Source organism: Sapajus apella, unplaced genomic scaffold (assembly GCF_009761245.1).
Source record: "Sapajus apella isolate SASKATOON/1434 unplaced genomic scaffold, GSC_monkey_1.0 scaffold42, whole genome shotgun sequence".
NCBI lineage: Eukaryota > Metazoa > Chordata > Mammalia > Primates > Cebidae > Sapajus > Sapajus apella.
This window is the reverse complement of record NW_022436982.1, coordinates 755,497-771,810: the sequence shown is the minus strand read 5'-3', so window position 1 is coordinate 771,810 and position 16,314 is coordinate 755,497. Positions and strand designations below refer to the sequence as shown.

The 16,314-nt window shown below is 39.3% G+C and overlaps 1 protein-coding gene and 1 non-coding gene across 8 annotated transcripts in view; both read right to left on the bottom strand.

Moving 5' to 3' along the window:
• Positions 1-16,314, bottom strand: part of UBAP2 (ubiquitin associated protein 2) — a 133,207-nt gene that overhangs the window by 32,877 nt on the left and 84,016 nt on the right. For all 7 annotated transcript variants that reach the window (XM_032299943.1, XM_032299946.1, XM_032299941.1 and 4 more), the window contains 4 exons: positions 13,104-13,169; positions 10,204-10,256; positions 3,802-3,869; positions 1,304-1,493 (listed from right to left, as the gene is read on the bottom strand). In XM_032299943.1, coding sequence (XP_032155834.1) covers positions 1,304-1,493; positions 3,802-3,869; positions 10,204-10,256; positions 13,104-13,169 — 377 coding nt within the window. The remainder of the gene's footprint in view (positions 1-1,303; positions 1,494-3,801; positions 3,870-10,203; positions 10,257-13,103; positions 13,170-16,314) is intronic.
• Positions 779-857, bottom strand: LOC116566199. The gene has a single exon (XR_004275794.1). It is a non-coding gene; the product is annotated as a small nucleolar RNA SNORD121A (small nucleolar RNA).

Below are 16,314 nucleotides of genomic sequence, written 5' to 3'. Positions count from 1 at the left end.
ATATCAATGATACTAAAAACACCAAGTCTCTAAACCCAACACATGATATGGCTACACAGAGGAGAACATAGTATTGAAAAGTTTCAATATTCAATTTTCAGTTTTATCAGGGTACAAGTGACTTGACTCAGACAGGGGAGTAAATTCTGTTTCTCAACAATACATTTCAGGAAAAACACAGCAACAAACTAAAATAATTACCCCTAGTGAAAGCTGTAGTTCTGTGTCCATAGACCTTTCCAACTTCCCTTTGCCAGCTCAGAACTTCCTATAGTCGGGTAGGAACTTCAGTTCACCATTCTAAAGCGACATTCTTTCACAAGCTATGATCTAAGCTTATACTTCCATAAGGCCATCTCCAAAGCCTTCATTAACAGTTCCTGAAGTTCCTTCTGATGGGAGCTTAACTCACATTGGAAGTCAGGGTCATACAGCACTAAATGACACTGTTTCAATAAAATCACATCCAAACTATAAGGGCCTCTGTTACATCATTTAGAATTTTAAGAAAATGTAGCCTATTTTACGAATGAAAAAAAAAGCAAAAAATATAAGCTCCTAGGCAGACTTAGAACTGTTTTTACATGATTTTACAGCAAATCAATTCTGATAAACTTTTGCATTTAAGTAAATTGGAAAACAAGTGAGAAAATGAATATATTAACTATAGAGACAAAATCCAAGGAAAACATCATTCAGAAGAAAGGGGTGCTTTAGATCTCAAGAGTGATCATCAGTTGAAAGAATTCCACGAACCATAAAAAAAAATTTTATCTTTGTTCAGGAAACTCAGGTAGTTGAATTCCACACGGAATCATCAGATATGTGCTTGGAAATTACCTCATTGCTTTTGGGACTGAGATCTACTGTAGAATTTTTTGTTGTTTGTTTTAGAGACAGGGTCTCGCTCTGTTGCCCAGACTGGAGTACAGTGGCATGACATGGCTCACTGCAGCCTCAAACTCCTGGGCTCAAGTGATCCTCCAACCTCAACCTCCCAAGTAACTGGGACTACAGGAACACAACACCACACTCAGCTAATCTCAGCTAATTTTTGTTTGTTTCTATGTAGAGATAGAGTCTTGCTTTGTTGCCCAGGCTGGTTTCAAACTCCTGGGTTCAAGCAATTCTCATGCATCAACCTCCCAAAGTGCTGGGATTACAGGCATGAGCCACCATGCCCAGCCTTACATAGAAATTTTTACATTAAGAAAGTAATTATGAGGCATGTGTCATATGCTAGAATATATTTGCTAATGGGCACATTTCTTAAAATTCCATACTGAAATAAAAGTGAAGTTACCAGGCTCTGAGGAGAATAGGTGTTGACAGCAGTGGAGCTGCCAGTCCCTGGTGCCATCTGATTGTTGTGTTGCGAGTTTGTGAAGACAAGGGCTTGGCCAAAGCCCTGCTGTTGGGAAGTTTCAAAGGAGTTGGCTTCTGAAGCTTGACTGTGAGGAACAGGCTTCTGGAGCAAGGCTACCAGATCAATGCTAAGCAGACAAAAAGCAATGAGGAACCAGTCATAAGCAAATCTTAAACAAATGAATTTGAGAAGTCAATCAATATATAGTGAATTTACATTAAAAGTCAAATGAGGAGAACCTTTGGAAAATGGGATTTAAGGGGGCAAAAGGAGGACGTCATCCATCCAAAAAAGCATACAAAGCCACAGAGACTGAAGCAGGGCTTTTCAGAGAAAAGAATCTAAAGGTGTACTGAGAAATTTTCCCAGTAATAACTAACATATTAAGGACTGATTTGAAAACCTGGCGCAATAAAGTAAAATTAAACAATTTTCTGAAGTTTGGCTCATTTCACCTAGAATATTTTACCCATTTATTACTTAAAACCAGAGTTCCTAATAGACCCATATTTTTAGGGAATAAAGACCTCAGCTGCAGTAGACAATTCAGTAAGTTTCACTTTTTTTTTCTGAGACAGTGTCTCACTTTGTTGTCAAGGCTGGAGTGCAGCAGCGTGATCCTGGCTCACTGCAATCTCTGCCTCCCAGGCTTAAGCGATTCTTGTGCCTCAGCCTCCAGAGTAGCTGGGATTATATTATAGGCATATGCCACCACACCCAGCTAACTTTTTGTATTTTTAGTAAAGACAGGGTTTCACCATGTTGGCCAGGCTGGTCTCGAACTCCTGACCTCAAGTGATCCACCTGCCTTGGCCTCCCAAAGCAATGGGATTACAGGCATGAGCCACCCTGCCCAGCCAAGTTTCACATTTATCTTAAATTTTTACATTCCATCCCATGATATATTTAAGTGTGTATACATACACACAGACATACACACCCCCATATAATTTTATCTTTAAAATATTCAGGAATAAATGCACAGTATAATAACAAATATACTGTTAACCAGAACTCTTAAAACACCCCCAGAAAGACAGATATTCCAGTTAGGACTACCTAACAAGAATGAGCTACAAACTTCCTATACCAACTCTTCTCTAAACTTACCTAGTGTAGTAGGACCTGCCACATACACCACATTACCTAACCTGGTAATGAATGCCAGTAAATCCTTTCAAAGACCAGTTTCTATCAGTTCTCCTAACTGATATTCTCACCATGCCAATGCGACAGGCAGATTCTGGGACAATTCAAGACTCATTCCTGATACAGGGCAAAGTTCCTGGGCCTGAGTTCCTCACCCTTATAGACTATTCCAATAGCTAAGCTGAATTTCATGACAATGATCCCAGTACATTCACTGAATCCTAAATACAATATAGAAAGTATGTGCATTTAACAGGAAATTCTATACAATCTCAAAACAATATTCAAGACATAACCATTAATCATTTTTATTTCCCTACAATGAAATCTCATCACCATCTCATTTAGCATGAGATTGATCATGTCAGGTTCAAAACTGCCTTCATTTCTAAGTTATCATATGTATCCACGCTTTTATCTTTCCAGACCACTACACTTTGAAACCATTTTCTTTTCTTTTTTTTGACACAGAGTCTGACTCTGTCGCCAGGCACCAGGCTGGAGTGCTGTGGCATGATCTCTGCTCACTGCAACCTCCACCTCCCAGGTTCAAGCAATTCTCCTGCCTCACCCTCCAGAGTAGCAGGGACTACAGGCACACGCCACCACGCCCAGCTAATTTTTGTATTTTTAGTAAAAACAGGGTTTCACTATGTTGGCCAGGATGGTCTCGACCTCTTGACCTCATGATCTGCTCACCTCGGCCTCCCAGAGTGCTGGGATTACAGGCGTGAGCCACCATGCCCAGCCTGAAACCATTTTCAAAGGTGTTTAGAGTCAGTGTGAAAACTAGAACATAAATAAATGCTCTTAAGTCATTCGGTTCAGTGCACATTCTAAGAATGTTGTTGTTATCCGAAAAGTTCCTTCCTTTTCTGTAACCTAGTAGAGTAAAACTAGTAGAACCCAAATAAGAAATCTGTATTAGTTTCAGAAGATCTAAATAAATGGCACACAAAGAAACCAAAGGATATAAGGTATTAAGTGAATTCTGTCCAAAAAAAAAAAATGGTCTACAAAAGTGAAAAGAACAACCGTTAGTTTAACATGATCTCTGCAACAACTGCTAACAAATCACAAAAGTAACTACTGTTTTAATTCATCAGTAGATACACCAATTAGGAAATGGTTCAAGCTCTGTCAGATTACCAAGTAGCAGTAAAATAAAGGTTAGCCTTGGATAAAAAGGGAAAAAATAGAGACCCAAAAATGAAAATAATTTTCCTGAGGCAAAAGATTTCAGTAATGCTTTGAATAACAAATATAAGATGGCAAAAAGTATTTACCTTTGTCCAGGTGAGATGTGATTCTCTGCTGGAGCAGATGAGGCAGTGAAGACCTTTGTTTCAGAAAGCTGTATGGAAAGTTGAAAAATTTAGTCTTATTCTATATGCTATTAAACCTAAGACACTGACTCCCTGATCATTTGTAGTCATCAGTAGCACTCTCTTCTCCTAACAGCTATTTTAAAGAAAATGAAATATACAAGTGACCATGACAAGTAATTTTCAAGTGAATGTAATTTTTTTTTTTTTTTGAGACAGGGTCTGGTCATGTCATCCAGGAAGGAGTGCAGTGATGTGATCTCAGCTCGCTGCAATCTCTGCCTCCTGGGCTAAAATGATCCTCCTACTTCAGCCTCCTGAGTAGCTAGGACTTCAGGCGCACACCAGCACGCACCACCACACCGGGCTAATTTTTGCATTTTCAGTAGAGACAGGGCTTTGCATGTTGCCCAGGATAATCTCCAATTCCTGGACTCAAATGATGCACCTACCTCAGCCTCCAAAATTGTTGGGATTACAAATTTAAGGCATGGCGCCTGGCTGCAAGTGAAGATAATTTTAGATGGAAAGGCCTACAGGAATGATTTCAAATCAGGAAAATGATGAGACTGACGGTAAACAACATAGTGAAACAGTCAAACCAGGGCTCAAGCCCCAGACTCACTTCTCTATTTGCCGTTACACAAAATGAGAATACCAATAAACCCATCAACGTTGCTACCAAAAATGCCAAAAAGAAGTTGAGAAGGTGGCCAGGCATGGTGGCTCACACCTGAAAGCCCAACACTCTGGGCAGCCGAGGCAGGAGGATTATTTAAGGCCAGGAGTAACAATTCATCTCTAGAAAAAAATTTTAAAAATTGGCTGGTCATGGTAGCATGCACCTGTCTCAGCTACTTGCGAGGCTGGGGCAGGAAAATCATCTCAGCCCAGGGGTTGAAGATGCAGTAAGCCAGGATCACACAACTGCACTGCAGCCTGGGGGAAAAAAAAAAAAAAAAAAAAGAGTTTGAAGAGGTGAAATAATCGATGTTTTCTCCCCACCAAAGACAGATACCTTTTGTATTTAATTAACTAGTAATTTAATTTCATTTTTATTAAACCATGGATTCTATTATTTTTTAAAAATTAATTTTATTGCATTCTAACAAATCTAATAAATGGCAAATATTCAAACTGAATGACTGATTAAGTCTGGCATATGTAGGCTCCCATGAAACCATCACCACAATTAGGACAATGAACATATTCTTTACTTCCCCACAATTTTCACCTGTCCCTGTGGAATCACTCACTCCCACTGCTTGTCTGCATCCCCAGGCAACCAGTGACATACTTTCTGACCACTACAGATTAAGCTGCATTTTCTAGAATTTTAAATTAAATAATGAAAGTATCCAAGCCTTTATTCTTGGCTTCTTTCACTCAGCCTAATTATTTTGAGATACATGTACACTGTTATAACTCACTTTTAGGACATTCAGGATAAATTTTTTGAAACCTCAATTGACATTAATGAAAGATACATGTCCTTTTTATGTTTTCAATGTGGGGGCTGCAGTGAGCCAAGATCATGCCACTGCACTCTAGCCTGGCGACAGAGCAAGACTACATTTCAAAAAAGAAAAACAAAAAACAAAAAACAAAACCCCAGACTTCCTGCCTGACACAGTATGTGTACGAAGGAGATTGTAGGTGTTCATTTTCTTCAACAACATGAAAGTGCTAAATTGATTAGTGATTCAAATCAACAAGAAGGGCCTGTGTTGCATCCTATTCCAAAATAGAGTATGTGTGGGAAGGGTATTTTTTTTTTCTTCTTTCTTTTTTGGGAGACAGACCTCACTCTGTCAACCAAGCAAGGCTGCAGTGACATAACCACTGAAGCTCACTGCACCTGCAAACTCAACCTCCAAGGCTCAAGCAATCCTCTCACCTCCACCTCCTGAGTAGCTTGGACTATAGGCACTCACCATCACACCAAGCTATTCTTAAAATTTTTTGTAGAGACAGGGCCTCCCTGTGTTGTCCAGGCTGCTTCTGATCTCCTGGGCTCAACTGACCCTCCTGCCTCAGCCTTCCACAGTGCTAGGATTACAGGCATGAGCCACTGTGCCTGCCGCAAGGTAGTATACTTTCATAGTCCCAAGTGAACCCATTTTTGCCTCAAAGAAACTTACAAATTAAATCAATTTAAGAAAAAAGGACAAAAAAATCTGAGGTAAATGAGACGTACTATCATCAGTGACATGTCTAAATACGGTAAAATATAAAACATTAAATGGTTTCCTTCTATTTTTCTTTTTTTAAAGAAAGGGCCAAGCACGAAGGCATGCACCTGTAATCTCAACTACCTGTAGGCTGAGGCGAGAGGATCCCTTGAGCACAGGAGTTTGAGGCCACAGTGAGCTGAGCAACAGCGCAAGACCTAGTCTCCAAAATAAATAAAAAAGCTGGGCACAGTGGCTCATACCTGTAATCCCAGCCCTTTGGGAAACCAAGTCAGGCGGATCACTTGAGATCAGGAATTCCAGATCAGCCTGGCCAACGTGGTAAAATCCCGTCTCTACTGAAAATACAAAAATTGGCCAGCCGTGGTGGTGGGCAACTGTAACCCCAGCTACTTGGGAGGCTGAGGTGGGAGAATCACTTGAACCCAGAGGTGGAGGTTGCAGTGAGCCAAGATCAAGCCACTGCACTCCGGCATGCGCAACAGGGCAAGACTCCATCTCAAAAACTAAAATAAAAAAAAATTAAATTTTTTTAAAAAGGAGGAAGGAGGTGACGTTATTGTTCTGAAATCTAGAAGGAATCCACAATTCACATTTTAGATGACTCCCCTACCAATCACCATTATTTTGTATCACCTCAAAAAATTTAAAATTTTTGATGATTCTGGCCAGGTATGGTGGCTCACACCTGTAATTCCAGCACTTTGAGAGGCTGAGGTGGGTGGATCACGAGGTCAGGAGATTGAGACCATCCTAGCCAACATGGTGAAACCCCATCTCTACTGAAAACACAAAAAAATTAGCTAGATGTGGTGTCGCACACCTGTAATCCCAGCTACTTGGGAGGCTGAGGCAGAACTGCTTGAACCCAGGAGGTGGAAACTGCAGTAAGCCAAGATCCTGCCACTGCACTACAGCCTAGGCGACAATGAGAAACTCCATCTCAAAAAAACAAAAAACTGATGATTCCAAAGAAAAAATGCCCAAATTCCCTCTGCTAACTCTTTTCAAGAATTACATACTTTGATACAGCAAAATATTAATGTCTCTCTATAGTATATATATACTGCCTGATACCAGGTGTTCATCAAAAGACTTCATCTGACCCACAAAAAACTCCAATAATTTAGACAGGAGAGCTATCATGATTCATTACATAGAGGAAAAATAGGAGGCTGTGGCTAAGGCATAAGGAAAGATGCCTTGTTAAACGTCGACAGCTAGAATTTACATAGAATTATGCCTTCTGATCCCTTGCTGATTTTCTAACATGCCTGCTAATCCTGACAGGCAACCAGATATAAGGCTTTTAGCCCTGCAACCTTCTCCCACTCCACCTTGCAACAAAACCTTAGCAAAAATTCTAATACAAAACATTTATAAGTAGGATGGCTCTGTTTAAAATAAGGTAAGGTGTCCATAGACTGTTCACTTTGACTTCCCTTTAACACTATTGGCCGACATTCCACTGATATAAGTGACCACTTATCAAGTCCAGCCCCTGATACTAAAGGTATCAAACATCATACCTGTATGATGCACAGTCAGAGATAGCTAGAGAGCCAGGTGGCATCACAACACTAAGGACTTTCAATTAGTATGTGGCAGCAGTGAAAATATCCCCCAAATCCCAACTAAATGAGCATATCTACTCTCAGTCTTTGCCACCCAGCTCACTCCTAACAAGCTAGATATAATCCTGCTAAAAGAAGAAAGGAGGCCGGGCGCGGTGGCTCAAGCCTGTAATCCCAGCACTTTGGGAGGCCGAGGCTGGTGGATCACAAGGTCAAGAGATCAAGACCATCCTGGTCAACATGGTGAAACCCCGTCTCTACTAAAAATACAAAAATTAGCTGGGCATGGTGGCGCGTGCCTGTAATCCCAGCTACTCAGGAGGCTGAGGCAGGAGAATTGCCTGAACCCAGGAGGCGGAGGTTGCGGTGAGCCGAGATCGCGCCATTGCACTCCAGCCTGGGTAACAAGAGCGAAACTCCGTCTAAAAAAAAAAAAAAAAGAAGAAAGGAAGCATAAGTACAAAGTTTGAAAAAACTTCTGAGTTAAGTCCAAAAACTGCTTAATTTTAGGCAGGCATGCTGGCTTACACCTGTAATCCTGGCACTTTGGGAGGCCAAGACGAGAGAACTGCTTGAGCCTGGGGAGGCTGCAGCAAGCTATAATAGCACCACTACACTCCAGCCTGGACAACAGAGCAAGACTGTCTCTTAAAAAAAAAAAAAAAAAATTAAAGTACTTATTTTTTACAAGGTAAAATGAATCTATCTATGGTAGTGGGTCGTTCAAACACCACTTAAACCCCAAATAATACTGTATGTGAAGGAATAGTAAGACCCAAGGAACAACGCTAAGGTCATTAAACAAGTTAAGTAGAAATCATGTTTCTTGTTTCCCATTCCAAGCAGGTCCTATAAGCATAAATGGAAACACATAAGGAGACAAAGAGAAAGATAGAAATCTCAAAGTCTGGGTCATTGTACACAGTTCTGAAGATCTGTATTTGTAACCCATTTATTATTTCCCTCTCAATGTCTGCTCAAATTCTGTGTCAGGCAGATACCAAACTCAAGAGCTCTGTAACCTGGCAGTCAAACAGAAAAGAGGTATAAAATATGGTATTGAGTTATTTATTCCTTTTTTCTATTATTTAACGTATTTTTTTCAAAAAAAAAAAAAATTATTATGCTGAAAGCAGAACTTACAGACAGACAGTACCCAGAAGCTAGTGTAGTATGCTCAAAAATGTCTGTGGAATAAAGAAATTTTTTTTTTTTTAAAAAACAGTTCTTCTAGTCAAAAGAGGAAGAGGTTGGGCATGGAACCAGAGCAACTTATTCAGGTCAATAAGACCTAAAATATATACTCCTTTAATCAAAATATTCTAAAGAATAATAGTTCACAAATCTGGGAACAGTGTCAGCTGGCTATCAGGTCAAACAAAACAGAGATAAGCTTTGAAATAAAAAAATCAACCCTACTTAACACCTGGTAATTTTGTTTGTTTGCTTTTAGATGGGTTCTTTCTCTGTCACCCAGGCTGGAGGGCAGTGGAGCGATAACGTAGCCTTGAGCTCCTGGTCTCAAGAGATCCTCCTGCCTCAGCATTCCGAGTAACTGAGACTAGATGTACACCCCCACAACCGAGGTAATTTATTTTTAATTTGTTTTTTGTAGAGAGAGGGGTCTGTCTCACTTTGTTACCCAGGCAGGTCTCATATTCCTGGCTTCAAATGATCCTCCTACCTTAGCTTCTCAGACTGCTGGGATTATAGTTGTGAGCCACTGCACCCAGCCTAACACCTCAACCTTTCCCCCCACCCCCATTTCCCATATCATCTTGATACTTGGTCATTTTTAAGCATAAAAACAAATATTCTTAAAAATCTGAAAACACCAAGTTCCTTCTGAGAACCATCTGCTAAAAAAGCCAATTCTCTAAAAATCTGGCTATGATACATGCCAGAAAAGAAGCCAAGATGAGATAGGATGTCTCAGGCTTTCTTCTAAGCATGAAAGCCCCCACCAAACACCGAAAGAAAGACAGGTCTTGGCCGGGCATGGTATCTTATGCCTGTAATCCCAGCACTTTGGGAGACTAAGACGGGTGGATCACTTGAGGTCAGGAATTTGAGACCAGCCTGACCATCATGGTGAAAAGTGTCTCTACTTTAAAAAAAAAAAAAAAAATACAAGGCCGGGTGCAGTGGCTCATGCTTGTAATCCCAGCACTTTGGGAGCCCAAGGAGGGCAGATTATCTGAGGTCAAGAGTTCTAGACCAGCCTGGCCAACGTGGTGAAACCCTATCTACTAAAAATACAAAAATTAGCTGGTCATGGTGGCGGGTGCCTGTAATCCCAGCTACTCAGGAGGCTGAGGCAGGAGAATCGCTTGAACCCGGGACGTGGTGGTTGCATCAAGCTGAGATAGCGCCATTGCACTCCAGCTGGAGCAACAAGAGCAAAACTACGTCTTAAAAAAAAAAGAAAAATTAGCCAGGCATGATGGCACATGCCTGTAATCCCAGCTACTTGGGAGGCTAAGGCAGGAGAATTGCTTGAACCTAAAGGTGGAGGTTGCAGTGAGTCAAGATCACGCCACTGCACTCCAGCCTAGGCAACAAAAGCAAAACTCCAACTCAAAAAAAAGAAAGCTTACATCTTCAGTCCAGTCTTCTGTTGTCCACTCTTCCACAGAATTCTTCCAAGCCCCTGTGGGTAAACAACAGCAATCAAATTTTATACCACAAGTCTAACACAGTCTGAATCCAAATGATTCCTTCTTGTGTACTATGCAGGAAAAAAGATTTACCTCTCATTAGTAATTTAGTTTACAACCCAAGAAACATGACATTCTTAATTAATTCTCAGTAAAAAAAATCAGTATTCTTTCTTTTCTCCCCTTCTCTTCGAAATAATGCTCACAAATGCAACTTGACTAGTAGTCACTATCTACATAACCTCAAATCACGTGTTTCAAATGGATTTTGCTTCATTGTAGGTCACATCCAACCAATTCTGCCATGAATAAGAAAGTATGGACATAGCACAAATGTAGACATTTAACAATGGTTTGATTTCTTATGATACAGTCTTTAAAACAACAAATTTCATTTTAAGGCAAATCTGCCTTGGACCCTATTTCAGGTGGATTACCGAGTATCAAATTTAGAGAAGTATCCTTTTTACAAAATATTAGCTCTACTACATGGTTTCCTAATAGGTCTCTAGCAGAGCTTAACATCACTCCTGCTCATATCAAGTCTGCTGCTTTAAGTTCTGGAATCAGTACACAGGATGCACTCAAAGAGTTCTTACAAATAATCGTAACACATCTAAGTACTTCAAAGAAAAGTTGCTATTCAAAAAATGCTTACTACAGATCTTATATAAGTAGAGGGCCATTGTTTATAACATGCATAAAAAAAATCCCCATAGATAATGGTTTTAAAGGAAATATACTAAGAAATTAACTACAACTAACCCCAGAAAGGGGTATTATGGATGCTTTCAGGTCCTTTATAGGAAGAAAGGGTTAATCACCTGACACACAGAATTCCATTTCTCTCCAAAAGTTGTGTATGGAGAGGGAAAAGGAGGAGGGGCATGCTTGTGAGGAAAAAAGAAAGCAGGTAACCATGTCTACCTTCTTTAGAATCATGTAAATAGCCTAATAACTGACCTCCTCATAAGTAAAATGATGACTGTTTCCTAGAAAGAGAGTCCTTATCTATGGAATGTTTTTAGCAGGATACACTTGATTTCAGATTGGGATAGCTCTCTGTGAAATGTAATGTAAATTGTGGTAATATTTGGGTGTAAAATACAGGTATTTCAAAACTGAAAACATTTACTTCTGTGTGAGAAACCACTAACACACTGGAAACTTGGAGGATGAAGTTAATGAAAGCCAGAATGGTAAAAGAATGTTTGATGGTAAAGATGAAGCATAGCAAAAACCCTGGAGGTTGGAAAAGATCTGAACACACAGGGATATAAAGGAAAATTTCCAGGAGAAGAAAAACAATGAAATATTACAAAAACCTACATTAAAAATATTAAAAGCATTCTAAAGCTTAAAATATACATTATTTTTTCTCATTTTAAAAATTGCAATAAAATACAAATAAATTTGAGCAACTCAGCCACTATATGTACAGTTAATAGTAGTAAATTAAAACAGAATGTAGTAAGAATGATACGTAATAAGAGGCCAGGCGTGGCAGATCACAAGGTCAAGCGATTGAGACAATCCTGGCCAAAATGGTGAAACCCCATCTCTACTAAAAATACAAAAATTAGCCAGGCATGGTGGCACGTGTCTGTAGTCCCAGCTACTTTGGAGGCTGAGGTAAAAGGACCACTTGAACCCGGGAGATGGAGGTTGCAGTGAGGCAAGACTGCACCACTGCACTCCAGCCTGGCGACAGAGCAAGACTCCGTGTCAGGGAGGAAAAAGAAAAAAAGAATGATATGTAATAAGAATGGCCTACCGTAGCAATTCAGGAGATATCTTTAAAAAAAAAAATGTCTGGGTGTGGTGGCTCATGCCTGTAATCCCAGCACTGTGGGAGACCAAGGCAGGCAGGTCACAAGGTTAGGAGATCACAGCCAGCCTGGTCAGTATGGTGAAACCGTGTTTCTACTAAAAATACAAAAATTAGCCCTGTGTGGTGGCGTACGCCTGTAGTCCCAGCTACTTGGGACGCTGAGGCAGAAAAATCACTTGAACCAGGGAAGCGGAGGTTGCAGTGAGCCAAGATTATGCCACTGTACTCCAGCCTGGGTGACAGAGCAAGACTCCATCTCAACAAAAAATAGTAATAATAATAATAACAACAACAACAAAGACTGGCCAACCACTTTGAGAGTAGTAATTTGAAAATAATTCAACACAACTTTGGACTTCTATAATAGGATGAGAATCTGAGTACATTTAAAAGCAGGTACAAGACACTATGTGGCCTGCAGGAAAAACGGGGCAACAGAAATAATTATAACCAGAAATGCAACATGATAGTGTGGTATGTCAGGAAATTACAGGGGAAACTCCCACGTCAGAAGCAAGTGCCACGTTGTTGTAGGAACTAGCCATACCTACACAGACTATAAAAAATTCCAGACATTAAGTACAGAAGGCAGAGGCTCAGGTCCTACTCATATTTTAGAATATTAAAATTTTACTTTGGTCCACATTAGACCTACACCCCAAAACATAAGGGAAAAACTTCAACAATCCTTATTTTTAGCTTAAAATAATATATTTGAGATGAATGCTTTATGTTCAATTTAACGTGGTGTTAGTCTTCTATCGAATATATGTTAAAGAAGGCCACTTAGGAACAAGGAAAACGATGAAAATTCTGTGGCACCTTCAAAGTCAATTAATAAAACATTTCCATTAGCAAACTGAAAATGTGATTACCAAACAATTGGGTATAGTTTACAAACATTAATCTGATAAATTTTTATTAGCTAGCCTTGATATAAAAATAAAAAATATTACAAGCAATTTGTAAGATTCTTAATTTTAAAAATTAAAAAATTAAATATTCATACCTTTGAGTCCATAAGAACTTTTGTTTGGCAGATCCTGAGCTATGTTGTGAGAATTTGATGCCAGTTCTGTGGACCAATGTGAAATTAAGGGTTTAAACATACCAAAACAATGAAAGTATTTATTGCAAGAGAAGCTGGTCACCACCAAGGTGAAGTATTATATGCTGCATTACTGCCCAAGGATAGTGAAACATAACTGAAATCCATACTGTTACAGGTCACTGCAAATCAAGTTATGAATCTTATTCCTGATGGCTCTTGGACACTCAAATTACCTTAATTATTCTCATTCTCATGCCCATGTTTAGCAAGCTCCCTTTTTATTCATCAAATCAAGTATTCTAATCTGTTCAACAGGTGCCAATTTTTAGAAAATTTATAAATTAGCATTCTGAGTACACACAGTCTTTCTAGTTTGTTTGAGTGTTCCTCACGTTGGGAATAGATTTGTGGTGATTATACTGTCAACAGTTTTGTTTCTGAGCCTATAACTCTCTTATCAACAAGCCAGTACCATTCTTTGAGGCCTCTGGAGAAACTGCCAGCACCATCAGCTGATGACATCCTTTAACTGTATTCTACAACAAACTCACTTTGCTTATCTAAATACTTTTCAGCAAGAAATCTGTGACTTTAAATAACTGGGAGGGGATGAAAGAAAAGGGACAATGAATGGGAAAATAAGAAAAAAAGTAACTGACTATTTCAACATTCTGCTTCAACACTTGCACAACATTCGGCCTCAAAGCCATGGAAGTGTGCACAACTTTCACACACAGTTCTTCCACACTGTGTGGAAGCTGTGCACAGTGGTGCAAGCCTGTAGTCCTGGCTACACAGGAGCGTGATGCAGGAAGATCACTTGAGCCCAGGAGTTTGAGGTTGTAATGCACCAGAATTATGCTTGTGAATACCAACTACACTCCAGCCTGAGAAACAAACTGGGACCCACGTCTCTTTTTAAAAAATAAAAAAATAAAATAAAATAAAAGCAGCAGCAGCAAGAGCCAGGCACAGTAGCTCACACCGGTAATCCCAGCACTTTGGGAGGCCGAGGTGGGCAGATCATGAGGTCAAGAGATAGAGACCAGCCTAGTCAACAGGTGAAACCCCGTCTCTATTAAAAATACAAAAATTAGCTGGGTGTGGTGGCACGCCCCTGTAGTCCCAGCTATTAGGAAGGCTGAGGCAGCAGAATCGCTTGAACCCAGGAGGCAGAGATTGCAGTGAGCTGAGATCACGCCACTGCCCTCCAGTCTGGCGACAGAGCAAGACTCCGTCTCAAAAAAAGGCAAGAAAATATCACATATAGAGTTTTGTTATGTTTTCATTCCACTTTTATAAAACCCTAAAAATGGGATTGTCAGGTTGTATGATAAAGGTATGCTTTCCCACCAGGCATGTATATGACTACCTGTTATTCCACAATCCTCACCAGTATGTGGAATTTTTAGTCTCCTTTAAAGCCATGTTAATAGGTGAATGGGGGTAACTCAATGTGGCTTTACTTTGTATTTCCCCAATGACTAATGACGATGAGCATGTTCTTGTGGATTTGTTTGCTATCCATTTACATTTTCCCTTGTAAATGCAAATCTTTTGCTCTTTTTATTAACTTTATGTTAAAATAATTATAGATTCACAGAAAATTATCCTGCAGCATTCTCCATGTTGAAATAGATATTACACAAAATTTACAGTTTCTAACTCTCTCCAGGTGTACAATTTAGTGGCATTGAGTACATTCACAATGTTGTACCAATTATCATTACTATCCATTTCCAGAACTTCTTCCATTTTTTTCCCCATTTTTAATTGCTCATTTGTTTTAGGGGGTTATTTTCTTATTACTGAATTGTGAGAGTTCTTTATGTATTTTTCATATAAGTCCTCAATCAAATATGGATTTTATAAATATTTTCTCGAAGTCTATGGCTCATCCTATCATTTCATTTCTCTCTTCAAAAAAAAATTTTAAAATTTTTGATAAAATGTACTTTGTCAAGTTTCTCTTTTATGACTCAGGCTTACTGGACCCTATATAAGAAATCTTTGCCTAACCTAAAGTCACTAAGATTTGCGACTAGCTTCTCTGTAAGTTGTGCTTTTAGGTTTCATGTTTAAGTGTAAACCTGGAGGATGTTTTTTGTATACAGTATAATGTATGGCATTGAATTGCCTCATAATCTTTGCCAAAAACCAATGAGCCATATGTATATATGTTTATTTCTAAACTACTATGCTATTATGTGTCTATGCTTTTGCCAGTTCCACATTATCGTGCTTACCATAGCATTAGAGTAGTGCTTAACATCAGGGAATTTGGGTCTTACAACTTTTTTCTTCTTTGCAAAATTGTTTAGGCTACTTTAGTCCCTTTATTATTACACAAAAATTTTAGAGTCAAGTTGTCAAGGCCAGGCTCAATAGCTCACACATGTAATCCCAGCACTTTTGGAGGCTGAGGTGGAGAGATCACTTGAGGTCAGGAGTTCAAGACTAGCCTGGCCAACATGGTGAAGCCCTGCCTCTACTAAAAATAAAAAAATAAAAAATAATTAGCTGGGCATGGTGGCACACACCTGTAATCCTAGCTACTCAGGAGGCTGAGGTAGAAGGATCACTTGAACCCAGGAGGTGGAGGTTGCAATAAGCTGAGATCACAACACTGCACTCCAGCCTGGGTGACAGAGTGAGACTCCATTTCAAAAAAAAAAGGGAACCAAGTGATCAAAAATCTTCTAAGATTTTGATTGGATTGTGCTAACGCTATCAATTTGGAAAGAAATGACATTTCAAAGATATTGAGTCTTCCAATTCATGAACACTGAATATGTTCCATTTTATGAGGGTCTTTATTCTTTCCTAACATGTTGCATAGTATCAACATATAAATTTTGCATATAGTCAGAAACAGAATTTTTTTTTACTACTATAAGAAGTACTGTTTCTCTTATTCTTGTTTGCAATTGTTTATTGCTAGTAAAGAAGTACTATAATTTTTTTTTTTTTTTTTTTTTTTTTGAGACAGTCTCATTCTGTCACTAGCGGTAGAGTGCAGTCTCACAATCTCAGCTCCCGGGTTCAAGCGATTCTCCTGCCTCAACCTCCTGAGTAGCTGGGATTAACAGGTGCCTGCCACTATACCCAGCTAATTTTTTTTTTTTTTTTTTTTTTTTAAAAAAAAAAAAAATTATTGTTCTTCTTTACT